Raw genomic sequence first — 23,660 nt, 5'->3', positions numbered from 1 at the left:
TTTGCATTGAGTTGAAATAGAACAAGTGTATAGACTTAGATTTTATTTTATTTTGGAATTGGTTCATAACCTATTTGCAATTACATAAATGAAGTGAATGTGAAGATTATTATCTTTAGCACAGGGTATGGCTTTCAGTATGAGTTTGCTAAATGGCAGCTTTTATTATTATTTTTAACACAGTATTATCAAAAGTTACTACTTTCAAGTTTCAGTGTTAGTGTATTTTTAGCTTATAAAGCAAACATTGGAAATACTTTTACCCTTTATTTGATGACCCAGTCATAGTTAGGACCTTAGTTTTTCAGCAGAATCTAGGACTACCTTCCTGCAAAACCACCTGCCAGTGTATAATTTTATGTACAAAGTATGTGGTTTAAAATTGTTCCATGAGGTCTGTTTACTTTTGTAAGAGACCAGGAGCCTTTGTGCGATCCAGAGACACAGCTTTCTTCCTTACCAGTGTCTCAGAGAGATTCCTGACACCACTGTGGTTGCATGTTGTCATTTCCCACTTTATTCAACTCTTATTGCTCCTCCTCCTCCTCCTTTTTTTGTTGGTTTAGTCTTCATTCTGTTGTCTTTATTTTTGTTTTTTCTTAATTCTAGCCAATTTATAAGCCAGCTATGGCTTTTCTTTTATGTCAGTATTCAAAACCAAAAGCTTCTTGATTCCTTTATAAAATGTTGCATTAGCTGGTGATAATACTAACATGGTTCCTGACCAGTTACTGCTGCATTGTGCTGATTTCGCATTTTTTATATCTTTGCTTTAAATGTATTAATGTTATTACTCATTGATAATTTTTCTCTGATTTAGTCCCTTAGTATCTTAAAATGTGAGTATTTGTTAGATGAATTACATAGAAGCTATTAAGTTATTAATGTTTACCTTTGAAGTTGAACTTATTTTATTATGCTTTTTAACTTTCTCTATTAGATATCAAGGCAACAGGAGCAGCCAGGGCAAGGAACAGCACCAGATGCAGTTAACGGACAAAGGAGGGATTCCAGGTCTATGTTCCGTATTCCAGAGTTCAAATGGTCTCAAGTGCATCAGCGTTTGCTCACTGATCTATTATTTTCAATAGAAACAGACATACAGATGTGGAGAAGGTTTGTCCATATGTTTATTATAGAATATGTATATAAACTTTAGGGTTTGTTTTCAAAGAAATTTATATAGTTGACATTTTGCAATTTCAGTCATTTGCTTAAAAAGTAGGATATAAATTATTTCTGTGGTAGGGTTTTATTGAATTAATGTTTATTCTCATATAAATGAGGTACCATATTTAGAGTATAAAAACTTGAAAATTTTTCTTTTAAAAAATTTGCTGCATACTTTACAGCATATAATATAGCATATAATTTGCCTGAATGTAGGTCTACCGAGTGGGTTTACTTTTAGAAGTAGTAAAAAAAAGAAAATTGGGGTTTATGTAAAACATCTAATTTTCCAATGTATTTTTAGTATGAAGAGTCTGTGTATTTCAGATTATCCTCCATTGTATGATTTATGATTTTAAAAGTGCCTAATGTGTTTATTGTTATTTGCATACTACTCTTATTCTGTTTAAAAACATTTCATGGCATTGTCTAAGAAAACATTATTGGAAAATTCATTTTTAATAGCACATTTAGCACCATTTACCTCTTAGTTTTTGCCACTTCTTAATTTTGTTCCTAGTTAAGGATAATTTAGTTCAACTTTTATATTAAGTGTAAGATGAATAGTGTTTATATTTCAGCACTGAAAAAGGGCATGTATAGTAACTACTGACATGGAATGGTCTACATCTTCTAAGGAAGTATACACCCTCCAAAATGCCTGCTGCATCATTATCTTTCCTCAGCTTTCAAGATGAAGCAAAAGCACCTCCTTATCCTCCCTCCCCTCAAGTAGGCAAACTGTGATTTCCTTTCTTTAGCTTTATCAGTAAACATCATTTATCTTTGGACAGCCATTCAACAAAGACAGTTATGGACTTCGTGAATAGCAGTGATAATGTCATCTTTGTACACAACACAATTCATCTCATCTCTCAAGTGATGGACAATATGGTCATGGCTTGCGGGGGTATACTGCCATTGCTTTCAGCTGCTACATCAGCTACAGTAAGGACTTAACTACTATATAAAGTTGGTGTGAAAACATGACTTATGCATTCTTATTGATTAAAACTTGAATGTGGTTGTTACTGTACATCATAGGTTCTGTAATTCAAAAGCAACAGAATCCTTTTATAATTACTTGAAAGGACCTTAGAATCTGTTCCAGGAATGAAGGGACTAAAAAGAATGTTTAATTATTAGGGACGAATGAGTTAGTGAAGAATATGACTGACAGTGTTTCACCTGTATGTATGCTTTTTTTTTAGATGAAATGATAGGGAAATCCCTCTGTTGAAGTAGATTTGTGAAAGCCTGGCTTTTTGTAAAATTTAGAAATCTGGGGAATGTATCTCATAAAACTGGATTTTTATCAGAATATAAATGTAAATGTCAAACTTTATTCCTTACAGCATGAGCTGGAGAATATTGAACCTACTCAAGGCCTTTCAATAGAAGCTTCTGTGACATTTTTGCAGAGACTAATCAGCCTTGTGGATGTTCTTATATTTGCAAGTTCTCTTGGCTTTACTGAAATTGAAGCTGAAAAAAATATGTCATCTGGAGGAATTCTGCGGCAGTGTCTCCGACTGGGTGAGCTGTTAAAACCCATTACTTAGGAACTTACTTAAAAAATTTTCAGTGATCCAGACATATTAAATTGAACATTTTCTTTTTCCTGTTGGTGGGAGAAGTGTGCTAGGCAATTTGTCTTATGCTACTTTTCAACCTCCAAAGAGTGAAGGACTGTGTATGTACTGGCTATAGTAGTACTTGTGAAGGTAATAGATAGAGGAGGAGGACGTGTTTTGAAAATTCTGCATTGATTCTGGTCAGCGTTACTTCTTCTCTGCCCACCCCACCCCCAATCTCTTTTTGCTTTAAAGTAGTGCTTCTCAAATTTTAAGATGATTCATACACATGGATCACCAAAGGATCTTGTTGAAATGCTGATTAGATTGTATAGGTCTGGGATGAGACCTAAAATTGCCTTTCTAGCAAGTCCCAGGTAATGTTGATGCTGCTTCTCTTACAAACACACTTGAGTAGCAAGGTTCTAAACTAGCATCATTCAAGTATAGCCTTTATCCAAATAAACTGTGATAATTTGTTAAAGCAGTTAGTAAGATTATTAAATCTCTGTTCTTCTCCTGGAAGCAGTTCTTCCTTAGGTGAAAGTTAAAGTAAATCAAACGAAGTTTTAGTGATATCTGAACTTCCTTAGGTGAAAAAGAAAATTTTTTCTCTATGCAGAAGGTGTCCTGTATCTAGTCGTAAATACTGAGACTTTGTTAATGATTTGCTTATTAAATGGAGAGAAGTAGGTGGAGAAACGGGGACCAAAAAATGGAAGCAAAATCTTTAGGAACCATGGCCATATGAAGACAAATTAGAAATAAGGCACCTATGAAAATATAATACCAACAGTGGAAAATCTAATTAGTTAATGAAGTATTTCCCCATATTTAGCAAGAATATCCGTTACACAAACAGATGTCCTTAGATTTGTTTTGGTACAATAATTATTTTTACTCAAAATGCTATTCAAAGTACTTTTAAACTTAGGATGCTCTAAAGAACTTGGTATACTATTTTTAGGGAGTTTTAAAAAAATTTTAATTGAGAGAGATTGAAATGGTAAGCACAACAAAACAAAAGCTGTCATTTATTGACTACTGTCATATGTCATTGCTGATTTTCACGAGTCACCAATCATTTTCTTCCAGACATTCATTCATTTGTATTTTCTTCCTTTTATTCATGAAGAAAATTGATATCAAAGAAATTAGGAAATTTGCCAAAAATTTAAAAGCTATAAATTGGTAGAGCTGGAATTTGAATATAGTTTAACTAATGTTCCTACTCTTTCTGTTATAGGATACACCCTTAAACTTTATATCAGTAATATAATTAAAATATTTAGAACCCATTGCTTTTGTATATGCCATTTTTAAAACCTTTCCACTTTCTTAAAAAGAGTGCACTTTTGGAATTGAAAGTACAAAACTACACTAACAGTGCTTCACTATACTCAAGAAGTATTAGATTCAGAAGCTAGGGGAATACTGTATCTCCCGCATTTTCATAACTGTAGAAGAAAATAAAGAAATAATTCAGTGTACTCCAGCACCACATGTTCTCCTTGTTCAGGATCACTTAATAGAATATGGTAAGCTTGGTAAACAGTCCAAATGTTTTTGTTTTTTTAAAATAATTAATTAATTAATTAATTTATGGCTGCATTGGGTGTTCGTTGCTGCGTGTGGGCTTTTCTCTAGTTGTGGCGAGTGGGGGCTACTCTTCGATGCAGTGCGTGGGCTTCTCATAGTGATGGCTTCTCTTGTTGCAGGCTCTAGGCTTCAGTTGTTGTGGCACGCAGGTTCTAGAGCGCAGGCTCAGTAGTTGTGGCGCACGGGCTTAGTTGCTCCGCAGCATGTGAGATCTTCCCAGACCAGGGCTTGAACCCGCGTCCCCTGCATTGGCAGGTGGATTCTTAACCACTGCGCCAGCAGGGAAGTCCCAGTCCAAATGTTTTGATCCCTGGTCTCCTCACTCCTGTTTTCCTGAAGTTGGGGTTGAGAAGGTAGGATGGCAACAGTAAGAATAAACTGTGCTACTGAGATTGATTGATACTAGGCATTCGAATGTGGTTTTTTTTTTTTTTTTTAATTTTTTTTTTTTATAGCTACTTTATTTATTTCGAATGTGGTTTTTAACTTTGTAATGCAGACCCAAACTTGATTTTATGCAACCTGTGACAAAAGTAGTGGAAGAGTTATTTTCCTGGGCCTGACTCCAAATTTGACAGAGTTGTGTTCCATAGTCTCTCTCCCTCCCTTCTTCACTGTGTTCCTTCCTTTTTCCCAACTGTTGTTGCTCCCTTTCAGCACCTTTCTCGATATTTTCCCTTTTCAATTCTGTGTGTGCTAGCCATATGATAGTCTGGTGGCAGTTAAGGTCGTTATCACTTAAGTTTGCTATTTTGTTCCTAATTTGCTCTCACTCTTGTTGAGACAAATACCTTCAGTGCTACCAAATTGGTTGGGAATTGAGATGATTACATGATATCAATCAATTCATAGTCAATTGTGTATTACCTAATTTGTTAACGTAAAATTCAAAATTAATTTCTAAATAACTTGAGTTAACTGCCTAAGTGAGATGTTTAGAGAGGTAATTTTAGACTGTGTATTAATCACAATCTCTTTTTTGTCCCCCGCCTTTTAAACAGTTTTAATGAAAGCCAGTAAAAGGTAGATCCTATAAATATTCCTTTTAATGCTATACCCTCTCTCAGTCTCTATTAATATCATGCTGTAATGATAAAAATTTTAAGAAAAACACACAAGTTTCTAGTTTAACTATTGTACTTTAATGAAGGTAATAGAAGGTTATTTTACCCTGGACTAGTTGATGGCAATGTGATTTACTTTCTACTTTCTTACAACCTTTAAAAAAAATTCTTTTCTTCCCTCTTTTCCTCCATAGAAGATTATTTCAAGTAGCTTACGTGAGACCTAAGAAACAGTACAGTGTTTATTAAGGTTCCTGAACTGATTCTCTTTTAACAGTGGGCCCTAACAGAGTAGCTAACAAAGTCAGAAAACAAACAGTGGGTGATAAAGCCCAGGGACATTTTAGAAATTTGCTGAAGGTAATGTTTCAAATAAAATTTTATGTAACTCGTATAGGTGAGTTTTGTCAGTCTCATAATCTTAAATATAATTTTTTCTTGCCCAATTTTTTCCTTAAAATAAATTACAGTGTGTGCAGTGGCAGTAAGGAATTGCTTAGAGTGTCAACAGCATTCACAGCTGAAAACTAAAGGCAAAGCAGGAAAAGTCCAGAAAACAACACACAGCCTGATTCCCATGGGGAAATCTGCAGCAAAGGTAAGCATACAGAATAATTAATTAAATAAAAAAGCATTCTCTTATTTTACGATTAAGATCTTAAATTTATTTGTTCATTTCAACATAAAGTTAAATAAATCTGACAGAGGTCCTAAAATAGTTATTTTAGTCTGTGGACATAACCTTCAAATATTTGTGTTTAAGTATACAGTAAAGATTTGCTTATACTTAATCTTGTCTGCTTTTCCAAATGTTTACTTTCCTTGTGTCCATGATACCTTTTCCTTAAGTATGTCAATTTGTGTTTCACGTACTTGGTGAGTTAGCATGCAGTTTCTTTTTTCCTTCATGACTCCCTTCTACACCCCCCACCCCCGTCCTGACACCCAAAAAAAGAAGACAGAAAGAAGTAGGAAAATAAACTGGGAAAAACAACATTATAGCCTATGGAATACTGGGTTTATTTTTTAAAATGTCTGTGTAATGTATATATTTATATTTTTTTGTCTTAAATAGAGTCCGGTGGATATTGTAACTGGTGGTATATCTCCAGTAAGAGATTTTGACAGGCTCCTACAAGACATGGATATTAATCGACTTAGGGCAGTTGTCTTCAGAGACATAGTAAGTTACAGTATTTCTTTTACATATTCTCTTAACTGATACATATTTCCTCTGAGGCCCAAAGTATTGAGAGTGAACACTCTTTGTGACATAAAATAGTCAGGTAGAAATAAGAAGGCCTAGATACCAGTTCTCTTGGCAATGATTTTAGAATCTTAGAATATTAAAAATATTGTTTATATAAATGGAGCTAATATATCAGAGTATTGCTACCAAAAAGAATAACACATTATTACATAGTAAGCATTGTAAGTGCTTCATATGTTCTTATTCATTACAACAACTTCTTGAGTTGTGTACTTTGTAATTCCCATTTTATGAATGAGGAATTTGAAGCACAGAGAGCTTGGGTAACTTGTTCAAGCTAATGGAGCTAGTAAATGATAGGATTCTAACTCCAGAATCTGTGCTCTGAAAGTTTTATATGATATAAAAATACACGATGCAATGTTGTGTGTGGTGTTTTAAATTTTTTAAAGATTAAAAATAGTTTTGTTTTAGCTAATTTTGATATATAATATGGCAGAATTTCATGTAGGAATTGTGAAGTCATACAAAAAAAGTATAAACATGAAAATAAAAATCACCAGGATTTGGAGTATTAGCATTAATATTTATTGAACATTTACTGCGTGTTTAGTACTGGCTGCTCTATATTACATATACGTTTTTTAAAAATAAACTTTATAACTTCAATTTTTAACTTTCCCTTCTCTTTCTCCAGTGTTTTAGTCCTCTTTTGATTCTTCACTAAGCTTTATACAAGTATACAATTTGTTAATAGTAGTTACAGGTAATAATTATTAGCTATAACTAATAATTTATTTTGTATTAAGCATATAACTGGATGATTTATATGTATTATCTCATTTAATTCACAGAATAATCCTATGAGAAAGATAACAGTATTAGTTTAAATAGTCTGCCTAAAATCCTACAAGTAGTGAGAGTTAGAAGTGGATTAAGGACCTAGGGAGTCTGATTCTTGAAATTTTGATCTTAACCATTGTACTATAATGCCTCTCTGGATCTCAATTTTTTGCTTTTTGGTAGCTGTTATTATTCCTTTAATGAAGAAACCATCACTTTTGTTTTTTTAGAACCCACTGACTGTGGTCCACTTTGGAACCAAATATTGCTGCTTCCTTCTCTCCCCATTCTCTTTCCTTGAACAGTTGTTGAGTCTATTGCCCCATAACTTTGTATTTCCTAGAATGAAGTTTCAAAATCTAGAATAGATGATGTAACTCTTTGGCTTAAAAAATTCTCTAATGGAAATGCAAATCAAAACTACAATGAGGTAGCACCTCACAGAGGTCAGAATGGCCATCATCAAAAAATCTACAAACAATAAATGCTGGAGAGGGTGTAGAGAAAAGGGTAACCTCCTGCACTGTTGGTGGGAATGTAAATTGATACAGCCACTATAGAGAACAGTATGGAGGTTCTTCAAAAAACTAAAAATAGAACTACCACACAACCCAGCAATCCCACTACTGGGCATATACCCTGAGAAAACCATAATTCAAAAAGAGTCATGTACCACAATGTTCATTGCAGCTCTATTTACAATAGGAAGGACATGGAAGCAACCTAAGTGCCCATCGACAGATGAATGGATAAAGCAGATGTTGCACATAATATACAATGGAAGATTACTCAGCCATAAAAAGAAATGAAATTGAGTTATTTGTAGTGAGGTGGATGGACCTAGAGTCTGTCATACAGAGTGAAGTAAGTCAGAAAGAGAAAAGCAAACACCGTATGCTAACACATATATATGGAATCTGAAAAAAAAAAAAAAGGTTCTAATGAACCTAGGGTTAGGACAGGAATAAAAACGCAGACATAGAGCATGGACTTGAGGACACGGGGAGGGGGAAGGGTAAGCTGGGATGAAGTGAGAGAGTAGCATTGATATATATATACACTACCAAATGTAAAATAGATAGCTAGTGGGAAGCAGCTGCATAGCACAGGGAGATCAGCTCGGTGCTTTGTGACCATTTAGAGGGGTGGGAAAGGGAGGGTAGGAGGGAGACGTAAGAGGGAGGTGATATGGGGAAATATGTATACATATAGCTGTATATGTTATACAGTAGATTCACTTTGTCATACAGTAGAAACTAACACAACATTGTAAAGCAACTATACTCCAATAAAGATGTTTAAAAAAAAAAATTCTCTAATGGCCTCCCATAGCACTTAAAATGAAATCACAACTCCTCACCCTGGCTCTGTATGATTTGGCTCTTTGGCACTTTCTGATTGGTTATTATATCACGATATTTGGACAGAGAAATAGAGTGTCTCCTGTGTCTACCGTGTTCATTTCTGAAAGTAACAAATAACTTTATTTTTTTTGGTAATTTTAAAAGTTATATAATCACCTTACAAGAATTTTAGAAAAGAGAAAAGACTATGTTTCCCAAACTACATCCCAGAGCCTCTCTAGCATAAGCAACTTTGAAGAAAAAGGAAATGACCTAAGACTGGGGCTATAAATAAATTATTACCTTGAGGTTAAAAGCTAAGGTTTTTAATCAGTCTAATCTGAGTTCAGATTTGCTTTTTCATTTACTATATGCCCTTAGGTAAATTACTTAACTTCTCTAGGCCTTATCTTATTTAAATGGATTAATGAATATAGCACAGTGCCTGACTCACAGTAAGTATTCAATAAATGACAGCTACAATTGAAAGTAAATTTGTTTCAGGAGTTAGGACTTAAACATAAGGATCTATGCGATATTTTTTATTTGGGCACAGGTCAGGCATACACTGTAAACTTCATACTGTAGTTAGTAAACACTGAACATATTAATGGGCTAAATAAAGATTAGATAGGTGTAAATAACTTATAAAAGATTAAGCAGACCAAGCAAGTTATTTGCCTGCATTTTTAATGTTGATACCATTAATAGCAGTTATTATAATAGATGGTAGGACTGTGTGGCAGAGGAACAGAGGAGTTTCGGGAGAAAAGGGATGGTTAATAAAAAAAGGAAAAATGTACATATATCTTTTCCATCAAGACTGATAAGGTCTTACACATGAACCTAAAAAGTACCATAGATTCTTGTTAGATTATACATACAATACGTGTAATAATCCTATCAAGTAGATATGTTCAGTAGACTCTGAGATCTCATTTTTTCTCTGAAATTGTGTCCAAAACTTGATATTTGTTAATTGTTAACCTTTAGTTTCATTTGTGCCAGTTGTTTCCATTTATTTATCTGCTAGGCAACCGTGTTCTTTGTTTCACTTATCCTAAATTTAGCTGCTACTTGAGGTACCTTTAGTTTTCAGGATTTGCTGGAAGAATTTGAGTTTTTCTTTTAAATTAATTAAGTTCAACCTATTTTGAAAAGTTATCAAAATTAGTGATGCATACAATGTTCCTTTGAAAATGGGGAATTTGACTAGGTGAACTGGTCATTGATGTACAGATATGTAAGTGATCTGTAGTGCTGAGATGAAGCCTGGACCTCTTTAGAGGTCAGTCTAGTTTGTCCTTTTCTTTCTGGCAGACACTGTATTTTCAATTGTGGACACTTGAGTGTGTTAAAATACTCTTGAGAATTTCTTTGGCATCCAGTTCTGTATCTGATAACGTTACTTTAAAAAGTCTTGAATGTCTTTTAGGAAAACTGTTATTCTGATTTTTTAAAACATTTTAATTCTTATGGTTGGAAGTAAAAATAGTTGTTCATATATAGTGATAATTGCTATTTGATTAATCTTACAAAGTATATTAGGACATATCTCTTCAGATATAGTTAATTTAAAAAAACAAGCCGGCTTCTCTCTTTTCATGTTTCACAAGCATAAAACCGAATATTTACAGGCATTTTTCCAAGAGTATTTGCCTAATCTTTGCTCAGGTGAATTCATTACTGTTTTCTGCGTATATTGAAAGATTTGTGAACATGTTTTCTATTTGAATGTTGTCATGTAAAGTAAGATTCAAACATGTTATTTCATAGTGGCATGATCAACTCCTTTTATTTTTCCCCAGGAGGATAGCAAACAAGCACAGTTTTTAGCCTTGGCAGTTGTATACTTTATCTCTGTTCTTATGGTCTCGAAGTACAGAGACATTTTGGAACCCCAAAATGAAAGGCATAGCCAGTCTTTTAAGGAAACTGGTAGTGAAAGCGGGAATTTATCACTCCCTGGTAAGTTTCTGTATTTTATTATCTGGCATCCAAAGTTCAAGTAAAACATTACCTACTTATGACAGTTAAAATATTGATTCTGGAATTTATGTATAAAGTGAGAGTATGTATTTAATTTTACTAATAACCAAATATTTTAAGTACCATGTGGTTAATTGCAATTGGGAGATGGTTTCTGTTCTTTAAGTGAGCCATCTATTTGAAAGATGAGAAAATGTTATTCTTTTTTTAAATAAATAAATAAATAAATTTATTTATTTATTTATTTATTTATTTATTTATTTATTTATGGCTGTGTTGGGTCTTCTTTGCTGCATGCGGGCTTTCTCTAGTTGCGGCGAGTGGGGGCTACTCTTTGTTGCAGTGCGCGGGCTTCTCGTTGCAGTGACTTCTCTTGTTGCGGAGCATGGGCTCTAGGCCTGCGGGCTTCAGTAGTTGTGGCTCGTGGGCTCTAGAGCGCAGGCTCAGTAGTTGTGGCGCACAGGCTTAGTTGCTCCGCGGCATGTAGGATCTTCCCTGACCAGGGCTCGAACCCATGTTCCCTGCATTGGCAGGCGGATTCTTAACCACTGAGCCACCACGGAAGCCCGAGAAAATGTTATTCTTTACAAATAAAATATTAAACATTTTTGTTTAACTCAGCATTTGTTGTGAAGAATAAATAACATATCCTCTTATGAGACAGATTTGTTAACAAATAACTAATAATTGGAGTTATAAAATTAGCTGCCAGTTATAGGGAAAGTTATAACATTAGCTGCCAGTTATAGAGAAGCAGGTATTGTAGTTATAGAAGTAGCTGCTACCCAACAGAGGTGATTTATTTATCCAATCAATATTCATTCAGTACCTCCTAGGTACTTGTTCATTATTAATGAACAAAAGAAAAAGAAGTCTGCCCTCCTGGAGCTTGAATTCTAGTGAGAGGAAGTAGAAAATAAGTACAAGTAATAAATAAATTGTATAGTATTGATTATTTTAGAAGGTGTTAAGTCCTAAGAAAAGAAAAATTGAATGGGGAAAATTATCAGGAATGACCAGGAGAAAGGGGGTATAGATTTTCACTCTAAGGAGAATGAGAAATTATTGGAGGGTTTTGAGTACAGGAGTTAGAATTGATGTATGTTTTTAAAAGTAACACTTGGGATTCTGTATTAAGAATACCCCCTACAGGGCAAGAAAAACCAATGTTTTAGTTATGTACTGCTGTGTTACACGTTACCTCGAAGCTAAAACTCACAACTGTTTTAGTCTTGTTATCATGATTCCATGAATTTGATTCAGATAAGTCACAGTGGTAATGATTCATCCCTGCTCCAGATGTTGTTTGCTGGGGTTGGAAAGTCCGAAATGGCTTTTCTCCTCATTAATCTAGTGCCTCAGCTAGAATGGCTCCAAGAGCTAGGGCTGAATGACTGAAATGGCTAAGCTGGGGTTGTATGTGTGGGGCCTTGCTACTTGTTCTCAGCTGAATTCCTTGGTTTTACTCCATTAGTTTGGAGGTCCTCTGTCTCTTTATATGGTCTCTCTACATGTTCTCTCCAGCCAGGTAGCCAGATTGTTTACAGAGGTGTTCAGAGATTCTGAGAATGCACAAATTGCCATATCTTAAGCTTGGGCACAGAAGTAGCCTACTTCTACCACATTCTGTTGGTTACAGTGAGTCAGGCCCAGCCCAGACTCAATGACTTCTCAAGGGGGTGAATACCAGGAAGCATGGCCAATAGAACCATTAATGTAACAGTCTTAACATAGCCAGTTAGGAGGATATTGCAATAACCTAGGCAAGAGGTAATTTTGGGGATGGACTAGGGTGGTAGCTATAGGGCTAGTGAGAAGCAGTCAGATTCTGGATATATTTTGATCGTGAGAAAACAGGATTTTAAAATATTAGCTGTGGATATGCAAAAGATGGAAGGTAGTCAAGAATGATTATAAGGTGCACTTGGATAGACTGAAGGTGAAACATACTAAGGGAAGAAGATAAGAAATAAAGTTTCTGACATGTTGAGTTTGCGATGTCTTTTAGACATATAAAAGAAGATGCAGAGTAGGCAGTTATATATAACAGTCTGAATTTTATTTATTTGTGTATTTATTTATTGAAATAGTGGCATTTAAAACTTTGAGAGTTAATGAGACCACTAAGGAAATAAATGTTGATAGAGAAGATAAAAGGATTAAGAACTGAGTGCTAAGTCCCTTCAAGTTAAGCAATCCAGGAGAAAAAGAAGTGAAGGAGGTAAGGAAGGAACAACAGTAAGGTAGTAGATGAAAAACCAGAAGAGCATGGTGTCCTGTAAGCCAAGTGAAAACAGTGTTGTCACGTTGGAGAGAATAATCAGTTGCTGCTGCTATGTCAAGTGCTGTTAGGACGGAGAACTGGCCATTGGATTTAGCAAGACGGAGCATTTTTGTTGGAATGGAGTGAACACCTGATGGGAGGGAATGAAAATCAAGTAGAAAAGGTGATGCTCCCTGTTGAACTAGATTTTAAGGACCATTGAATTATTCAAGCATTTAGGAGTGGTAACAAGTGTTCTAGCAGTAGAAACCATGATTGAGGTAGAGGTAATTATTGGTGTTGTAAAGTATTATGTGTTATGCCATGAGTAGCAGGAGATAAAGTTGGAGATGAATAGTCATCTGAAAAATACTTATTGACTACCTACTACTTGCCAGGCATTGTTGTAGGCCCAGGCATTGTCATAGGTGCTGGAGATGAAGTGTTAAAGAACGTAAATTCCCTGCCCTGATAAAGTTTACAACTTAGCCGACTCATACTATTGAAGAACCTTGTACTTCATCCTAAGGATTTTGGACTTTTTCTTATAGGCCAATGGCTTTCAACCTTGTGTTGCTACCCATTGGTATGTCATATTCACTTTGGGATTTTCTAAAATATTTTGTTATTATTTATTATTATTATATTATTATTATTTTATTAAACCATCTAATTATTTACTGAGTACATTTTATAGATTATTTAATTTGTTTTTTACCTTTTAGAACATGCCGTATATTTCATAATTTAAAATAATTAGGACTGAGTGTACCTTTTTAAAATGAGTTGTAAATTTTTTTATTCATAGTTTTCTTCTTTTTCTGGGTCAGATATAGAAAACTCACCAGCAGCATTCAGTCCATTAACTCCAGCATCCATGGAAGAATCTGAAAGTGCATCATCTGCTCGAAGGAGGGACTCAGGCATTGGGGAAGAAATGGCTACTGGTTTAGGAAGCAACGTGGACGTAGCTCCTCCTGTAGCACCTCCAAGTGTCAGTGCAGGCCCAGATGCCATCAGTGAGGTGCTGTGCACTCTTTCTTCAGAAGTCAGTAAATCTCAGGAAACCAAAAGCGATGGAGAAAATGAATTGGATAACAAGGCTGCACCATCAGTTCCAGTTTCAAAAAATATCAATGTGAAGGACATTCTCCGAAGCTTGGTTAACATACCCGGAGATGGAGTCCCAGTGGATCCTGCCCTTCTGCCACCAGCCTGCCTTGGAGCTCTTGGTGATCTATCTGTTGAGCAACCTGTGCAGTTCAGATCTTTTGACAGGTACTGTAAATAGTCTTTAAATATATAAATGTAAGGATTTAAATATATAAATTATAAGGATTTAAAGGTTATAAATATATAAAGTTATAAATATATAAATTTATTGGAGTATAGTTGCTTTACAATGTTGTGTTAGTGTATACTGTACAGCAAAGTGAATCAGCTATAGGTATACATATATCCCCTCCTTTTTGGATTTCCTTCTCATTTAGGTCACCACGGAGCACTGAGTAGAGTTCCCTGTGCTATACAGTAGGTTCTCATTAGTTTATAAATATGTAAATTGTAAGGATTTAAAGATTAAACAAGAATTTAACTTTGTTAAATTTTGTCGCTTCAACATTAAAAAGGGATGTTTTGATATAGTTTTAAAAATTATAAGGATATTTTGTTGTATGGTTTGTATATCTTTTCAAATTTTTATTTATCAACATAATTATTGATTGTTTAAGAATAATTTTAATATTACATTGGCAAGTTGTATATTAAATAATTTTTTTCTTCATTTGTTGCAACTTAGAAATCACCTGTATTTACAAATGGTTACCTTTCATTCCTCTGCTGTCGGTACTGTGACAGCCTTTGTGAAAAAAAGTGGGAGTCTGTGGATTCCGACAGATTCAGGAATTCAACAAAGTGTTCACGAGTCTTGACAGCTTGAGAAAGCTGACTATAGATTCCTGACTTTGTTGGTTCTGCTCTCCTAAGAAACCTTTGGCCAATTTGCTTGAAAATTTTCTTTATATTAAATTTTCTGAAATTCTGCCTGTAAGACATGTATGTATCAGAGTTGTTAAGCATATTCTTTTTCAAAAATCAATATTTTTATCTGAAAACAATCTCTACCTTATAGAAAAGTTGCCAGTTAAAAGAAATTTTATTTTTCCTGAATCTGTTGAGGAAAAATTGATACAGTACTCCACCCCTTTTGAATATTTTATTGTATATTTTCTGCATAACCACAATACATTCATCAAAATAAGGAAATTAACATTGATATAATATTAATACTACCTTCAAATCTTGAAACACCTTTCAAGTTTTACTCATTTTCTCGGTAATGCTATTTATAGTAGAAGGATTGAATTCAGACTTATGTGTTGTATTTTGTTGTGTCTCTTTATCCTCCTTCAATTTGGAAGAACAGTTCTTTAGTCTTTGCTTAAATTTAATGACCTCGACACTTCAGAAGATGAGAGTCCAGCTGTTTTGTATAATGTCCCTCAGTTTAGCTTTGTCTAATTAGCGTCCTGGGGATTAGATTCAAGTTAAAGCGTCTTTGGAAGTAATATCACAGAAGTGATGCTGTTTCTTCCTGTTGTATTCTAACAAGTTGCACATGGTTTTATCTCATTACTGGTGATACTCATTCTGATCATTTATAAAAATGGTATTTTCTGGGTTTCTCCACTGTTAAGGTACTCCCTGGGAAGAGGGGTTTAGAAACTGTTATCCTCCTCGTCAAATGAATTCAGTACATTCATCATATGGCCTTACGATTTCATACTTTATAGAATGAATTATAATATTATTGTTGTTGTTTGTATTGATGCTCAAATTGTCTCTGATTTGGCCAGTGGGATTTCCTTCCAGTTGGCTTCTGTTTTCTTTTGATATATCCTCATCATAATTTCCCTCTGTCTGGTTATTTATTTCTTTGTGTCTCCTGTTCTCTGTATTTCATCTCATCTCCTAGTTTTCTACTTCAGACTTGCTGGCACATTAGATATCCAAACTGGTTAAAATTATTTATATAATTAAGATGCTGTGAAAGAACACAGGGAATATATAATTTTAATGGAAAATCTTTTTGCCATCATCCTGTATCATCTTACTCCCTCTACCTCTGTTTAAAGATTAGGTCAATGTCCTGGAATGATGAGATTGACAGAGTCTAAATTCCAGGTAAATAGCACATTGGTATATGTCTAATGTGACATTATAGATATAGTGGCTGCTAGATTCAGATGTCTTTTTCTTTTTTCTTTTTTATTAGGCTTTATAATATAGGAGTTAGAATATTGACTCTAGAAATCAGATGAAACTGTGTTTGAGTTCTGGCTCTATTACTTATTAGTGAATTTGGACAAATTACCTCATCCTCCTGAGCCTCAATTTCCTTATCCTTACACTGCGCAATACTATACAGCTATTAAAGAGAAAAAAAGCAGAACAACAAGTACTGGTGTGAAATGATATTGAAGATATATTAATCTATAACACTTAGCATGAAGAAATCCAGAAATTTAAAAGATGATACCTAGTCTTAATGAAGGTATGAAGAAACACTTTTATATTGTTGAGAGGGCATATTGGTACAATTTATCTGAGGGAAAATTGGCAGTTAATTAAAAGGTAAAATATGTAAACCTAATTATGTAAGTTTATACAGAAGATATATGCAAGTATAAAATGTTTTCTTTCTGCAAGAGGAATTTCATAATTAAGCTAATACCTATTGAGCTTTTACCCTTTGAAGGTGTATTAAAGTGCATTTTTTAGATAGATAGGTAGGTAGGTGGATAGATAGATACTGTTTTTATTCTTACTTTACAGATGATGAAACCTGAGGCACAGGGAAAGTAAATAAATGCCTTAAGCTTTTGCGCTAATAAATGGTGGAGCTACAATTTAAACCATGGCCAGTGGACTCTAAATCCTGTCATTTGGCTGTGCTATGCAAACGTAGTTGCCAATTTATTAAGAATTGGTTACATGTGTTGTTTCCTATGAATATAGTAAATACTGTGCAGCCACTAATGAGAGAAAAGCACAATTGATGTATTGATGTAAAATGATGTTGAAGATATATTATTAAATGGAAAAAGCAGAGGACAGTTTAGTTTGGAATTTATGATCTTTTGAAAAAATAGATATATATGTTCCCATATGCTTCAAAAAATTTATAACATACTGCAATGGCTATATTTTGAGGGTGAGAAGAGGTGTAAATGATTAGGTTTTTTCTAATATTCACAGTTTTTATAAATTTGTTTAAATTTGTATTAATCTTAGATTGAATAGTGAGAATAACTTAAGGGTAGATTTTTACATTGAATAAATCTTACTAATATACTCAAAGTTGTTTCCTTATAAATTCCCCGAATTTCATGTATTTTGGGCTTTATTTCTTTTTAAATAGCATAGAAATTGTCTATGCCTTAGTGATACCTTCAGTGAGTAGGTTACAAACTTATTTAGGAAACTGTGCACAGGGAATACATTTTAAAGGGGTTTATTGAAATAGGAAACAAAGGGGAATTTTGGTGATAGCATTTTTCAGGAGGTTATTTGGAACTTACATGTCTGGTATGCATTTAACATACTATCTGATGGCAAGCAAACTGCTCTGTTTTTCCCCCCTCTTTTTCTTAGCAAGAGACACCTTTTGAAAAACTATTTTCATGCAGCTTTAGACCAGAGGAATATCTTTGAGAATTTCAAAGCATCCTTCTGATCATGTATTTATCTCTGGAATGCTGTGTCAGAAATCACAACTCTCCTCATATCTTAAGAATTATCAACTTCCAAGCAGTAGCTGGAACGTTTAGAGTAACAGCTACATGAGTGGAACCTTGCTGAAAGGCTGCCAGGTTGTGGGCCTTTGTGGATGGCAAGGTGTTTGTGTTCATTCCCATGCCAAAATTCTTGCTCTTATCTAATTTGAAGATCCTCTCTGGTGATTAGCGGATGCCAGGGATTTATCTTGATAAAGTTCAAGGGCTTGTCTGGCTTTTCAGCTAGATCCTTAGGGACTAAAGTACTAGGCTTAAAATGTTCTTTTCTCCTTTAGTGAACTATTCGTATGTTAAAGAAAATAACATTTATGTGAAAGTTTGTGATAATTCAAACTGATATAATTCTGAAATGGAACTTCTGAACCTTAGTGATCTGGAAGACATTGTTGCTTTCTGTCATTACTCAATAAAAAGAAATCTTTTAAAAGAGTATCCCTAGTTCAGGTAAGAAAAAAAAAAGTCAACAGTGTTTACACTTTCTATCTCTGGAGGCTTAGGAAAATTACTTCTTTCTCATCTGTAAAATGGGGATAATAATACGTAGTACTTACCTCATGGGTTGTTATAAATATAAATAATTCCCTCATAGGTTGTTATAAATATAAATAACATAATTCATATATGCCCTTAGCATAGTGCTCACAAATACTAATTATTCATTAAAGTTGGTGAGTATAAAGAAAAAAGCAATAATATGTGAAATTTTATACTTTAATATTTGGTTTTTAATTGAAAGTTTGGAAAAATAGCTTATATAACTAAAAGACTTACCTGTCTTCCAAATTTTTTATGCCAAAAAAGTTTGAAGCGCTTTTTGTTAAAATTGATGGCTGATATTAAAAATTCAGTAATTTGTTTCTTGAAAATTAACAAGCATTTCAATTTGTCTTTTAAATAGAAACTTAAGCTGTAGCCTGAGAACAATGCCATTTTATTAAAACTTTAAGACATGCTTTACTAGTTTAGATTTACACTTTCATACATGATAAATATGATAGCTTAAAGATCCCCCTGTGTTGAAGATTTTAGTCTTGTACACAGAAATTTTATAATTTAACAATAGTAAAAACAGTTGGAATGAAAATATCCTGAAATCTGCCTACTGCTTAATGTCCTTTTTAGTGAATCTTTGTTACTGAATTTTCTTTGTGTTTATGTGGCCCAAAGCTAAAGTATTATTATGTTACTTCCTCAGTGATGATTTGAATCAGTCATTGAATTTGGACATTGATTAATTTTATTTTTCTATTATGTACTAAGTACATAGCTGGGCTAAAGAATGCAATTTTTCCATTTCTGAGCGGATATATTTTTGTATTTTAGTAGTAGTAGTACATATATAATTTTATATCTTGGAAATCTTTATTGCCATTGCTTATAGATGATTATAATATAGAATTACCTTTAAATGTTAATATGATTGTGGTGATGGTTGCTCAATTCTATGAACATTCTAAAAACCATTTAATTGTATACTGTACATGAATAAATTGTATGGAATGTGAATTATATCTCAATAAAACGTAAAGGTCAGTATGAGGAAACAGTTCAAATTAGAGGCTCTTGTTTAGATAAACCCAGAATTGTGGGACAGTTCTGCCATTTACCTTGGCAAGTTACTTTACCTTTCTGAGGTTTACTTTTTAAATTTTCTTAAATGGAGGTAATTTGTATGTTAGGATTGTTTTGTGAATCGAGTAATAATTCTTGGCATATTGTCAGTGCTTAATCGTAGCATTCATTAATAATTTATTAAGTTTATATAATAGGATCATGTAGAAGCACAAAGAATAGTGAACTCTGACTTGGCAATCTGGGGAGGCTTACCTTTGAGCAAGGATTTGAAAGGTGAGAAGGAAGTTTGCTGGCAAGCAGGACTAAGAGGAAGGCGTCTTGGTAGAGAAATAGCACATACAGAGGACTGGAGTTGTGAAAGCATGTACATGCTCAGTTCAAGAACCATAACAGCATATTGCAGTAGTGTGTAAGGAGTGCTAGTTAAATGTAAATTCATATAGGAAGCCACACTTCAGATGTGTCAGGAATGAGAATATGTGAAAGATATTGGACAATAAATATTTACTGAACTGAAATAAAGTATAGCTATTATTCATGGTTGAAAACATTATTAATGGCAGTTGTTTAAAGGAATAGAAATGAGGTCAAGTTCTTTTGTTATCTTTTATTAACTGTGCCATCTTGGACAAATAGAGATTGTGCATATTATGGGACTATCTGTGGCAAACATTTTTTTTTTGTTACCAGCTTTCCAACATTTTATTATGAAAATGTTCAAACATACAGAGAAGTTGCAAGAATTGTACACTGAACACCCAGAGACCCACCACTGAGATTCTGCAATTAGCCTTTAACTGTTTGCTTCATCATACAGTTCTCCATATAGCCATCTCTCTATTCATCAGTCATTCTTATTTTTTTGATGCATTTCAGAGTAAGTCGCATACATTAGATCACTTCACTTAAACATTTCAGGCGCAGATCTCTAACCAGACATCAATACTGTTTTTAAGGTAAAATGTACGTACAACAACAGGCACACATTTTTAAGTGTGCCATTTGATGAGTTTTGACAAATTAAACACCTGTGTAACCTAAATTTCCAATCAAGATATCATCAGTCTTGAAAGTTCCTTCATGCTCCTTCTCAGCCAATGCCTGTCTCCACCCCCCACAGGCAATTATTCTATTTTTTTTTTAAACAATAGATTAGTTTTGTCTTTTCTAGAACTTCATGTAAAAGGAAATACAAAATTTATGTTCCTCTGTATACGGCTTCCTTTACTCAGCATAATGCTTTTGAGATTCATACGTGTTATGTTAATCAGTAGCTTGTATCTTTTTATTGCTGGATATTATTCCATTGTAAAAACACACCGCCATATTTTTATTCATTTTTCTGCTTAAAGGATTCTGGGCTATTTCCAGTTTTTGGCTCTTATCAGTAAAGCTATCTGAATGTTATTGTACCTATTTTTTGTGGACTTCAGTTATCTGGAGGAAATTTCTAAGAGTGGAATTGCTGGTACATAGGGTAGGTTTATGGCTTAAGTTTCAAATATAGAAAAAGCAATTTCACTTTTCTAAATGTTAATTTCTATTGCTCCTATCAGTACTTGCCTATCGTATGAGTAAACTAAATCTTGCTAGTTCTTTCTTTTGTGAACGAATGTCAAAGTAAACTCTCCATATTCCGCCCCCCCCCCGCCCCCGTCCCCCCAAAATAGGTTGCTAGGAAATAGGTAGCTAGAGATTTTCTTAAACAATAGGCTTGTAAATATTTGCCCCATGGTAGGTAATATACAAGTTACATTTTTTATTGTTTTCTGAATGTGCTACCAGCACACGTATACACACACACACACACACACACACACACACACACACACACACACACACACACACACACACGCACAAGCGGGGGTCATCTACTCCCCCTAAAGTCAATAATCTTCATCCGATATAAGCTACCATGATTTAAGCACACCATTTTGGATTGAGGGCTCAGGTGGCTGTTGCTTCTATTTTTTAGTGTATAGTTAACATTGGCAGTCACCCTTATAATGATGTGACACCAGCTACCCCCAAGTACATTGAATAAGCCATGCCTAGCACAAGAGAACTTGAATTAATTGGCAACAGTGTTTGCTGTCACATGATAGGCACTGAAGTAAAACGAAACCTATTTCACTTTGTATTATCTCTTTTTGATGTAACAATAAAAACAATGTATTTTTAAAGTACTGGAATTATATAATTTTCACTGTTGAATACATATATTGGGATCAAGTATCTAAGTAACTTTATTTAGGAACTGAATACTTTAAAGCTGTTAAGGGAGTACTTGAAGCTTGCAGTTACAATATTGTCAACAAAAGATGTGATTAAATAAATTGAATGTTGAAGACTTTAGGCTTATGGTTAATACCAGGTAATTAAAAGTAAGCACTGCTGTGGGAGTGCATTATATATCAGCTGTCCTCTTTACCTCATTAACTGGGTTTTTGCATGTTTATGGAGCTAACTTCAATTAAAAATGCCTTTTAAGTTATGCCTATTAAGGTCTTTTAGTTACTATTTTGGTATAAAGTATTACACTTTAATTGAAATTGGTATATCGTAAATACCTGTGTTTGAGTAAGATGAACAAATTTGATTATTTGATATTTTTACATCTAGGTTTTATGCCTATGCATTGTTTTTTCTATGTAATATTATCATTAGACAGTCTTTGAGAGTTAAAAAGTAAAACTTTGGTTGTATACATGTTAAAAAATTGTTCATACCTGCATTTTCTTACCTTATAAGATTTCTAAGGTTTTATCATTTCAACTTAGCGGTGCTTTAAAATCCTTACAGAAACATGTTGAGTTTTCTGCTTCACTTCTGAGGTTAAGAAAAAGTTAATTAATTTTCCACTTGAATGCCAAATTCCTTTTTTCCTATATACCTTTGGTTATATTTTAAGGTGGATAATTAAAGATGATCCTAAATTTAAAGAATATTGTAAATATAAATTGAAATGTTAAAATTGATTATTATATTTCTGTAGAACATTGTCTTGATTCTAAAAAAATGAAGTATAAATAACTGTGAACACCACTGAAGAGATTTCTTACTGAGAGTATATTCTAAGTTGTACATCAAAATAGAGATAAGAAAAAATTAGGAAAAAGAAGTTGGTTTCCTATTTTCTGTTTTGAAATTCATGTAATTAACTTGAGTGATCTTCTGTATTTTAAAATTTATTTACTTTCTTTATTACAGAAGTGTCATCGTGGCAACAAAAAAATCAGCAGTCTTACCTTCCACACTTACAAGTATACCTACCAATGCTGTCAGTGTGGTTTCTTCAGTAGATTCAGCCCAAGCCTCAGATGTGGGGGGAGAATCACCTGGTGAGTTTGTTATCAGCGATTTCAACAAAAAAGTTCTTAATCCCATTGCAAAGCTTAGGATTTTTGATTAAGTTAAGAAGTTTTGTTAGGCATATATTTTTTTTTTTAAATAGATTTATTTATTTATTTATTTTTGGCTGTGTTGGGTCTTCATTTCTGTGCGAGGGCTTTCTCCAGTTGTGGCAAGCGGGGGCCACTCTTCATCGCGGTGCGCGGGCCTCTCACTGTCGCGGCCTCTCCCGTTGCGGAGCACAGGCTCCAGACGCGCAGGCTCAGCACGTGTGGCTCACGGGCTCAGTCGCTCCGCGGCATGTGGGATCCTCCCAGACCGGGGCACGAACCCGTGTCCCCTGCCTTAGCAGGCGGACTCCCAACCACTGCACCACCAGGGAAGCCTGTTAGGCATATTTTAAATGATTATGCTTTTGTATTATGTTGTTGATTATTTGATGATTTTCTGAATAAATTTGAGTAATATGAAATAAATTAAATCAAGCATTTTAATACTTTCTCCACTTAAACATAGTAGTGTATGACGAATTGGATGCTGCTGGTTGGGTGGATGAATGAATGATAGATTTATTAAAATACTTTTTTCCTTTCCTTTCACTTGAGAAGATGTGTATAGATAGTGGTTAATATGAGAAAGTTTTGCTGACATTTGGTCTTTTAATCTGGTTATCAGTTGCCAAATATTTATGTAGTATCCAGTACTTTGCTTTCTCTTGCATAGTTTTTGAATTAGACGCTTGGAATGCTGCCCTCAAGTCTATCATCATTCTAGCATTAGTCATAGTAGTTCAATAACTCTTACTACAATTTGATTTTTGCCCTGTCTCTCTCTCTCTATTCCTTCCAAATGTAAAAGCCTTTTGGTGCACATGTATGGGTGC

The 23,660-nt window shown here is 34.1% G+C and overlaps 1 protein-coding gene across 4 annotated transcripts in view; it reads left to right on the top strand.

Moving 5' to 3' along the window:
* LRBA (LPS responsive beige-like anchor protein) overlaps positions 1 to 23,660 on the top strand; it is a 745,100-nt gene that overhangs the window by 169,235 nt on the left and 552,205 nt on the right. For all 4 annotated transcript variants that reach the window (XM_036852028.1, XM_036852030.1, XM_036852029.1 and 1 more), the window contains exons 24-31: positions 941 to 1,116; positions 1,965 to 2,118; positions 2,526 to 2,706; positions 5,878 to 6,005; positions 6,483 to 6,590; positions 10,612 to 10,771; positions 13,886 to 14,333; positions 22,637 to 22,767. In XM_036852028.1, coding sequence (XP_036707923.1) covers positions 941 to 1,116; positions 1,965 to 2,118; positions 2,526 to 2,706; positions 5,878 to 6,005; positions 6,483 to 6,590; positions 10,612 to 10,771; positions 13,886 to 14,333; positions 22,637 to 22,767 — 1,486 coding nt within the window. The remainder of the gene's footprint in view (positions 1 to 940; positions 1,117 to 1,964; positions 2,119 to 2,525; positions 2,707 to 5,877; positions 6,006 to 6,482; positions 6,591 to 10,611; positions 10,772 to 13,885; positions 14,334 to 22,636; positions 22,768 to 23,660) is intronic.

This window comes from Balaenoptera musculus, chromosome 5, assembly GCF_009873245.2.
Source record: "Balaenoptera musculus isolate JJ_BM4_2016_0621 chromosome 5, mBalMus1.pri.v3, whole genome shotgun sequence".
Lineage (NCBI taxonomy): Eukaryota > Metazoa > Chordata > Mammalia > Artiodactyla > Balaenopteridae > Balaenoptera > Balaenoptera musculus.
Note: the sequence above shows the minus strand (reverse complement) of the source record. Positions and strands in the feature narration are given on the sequence as shown.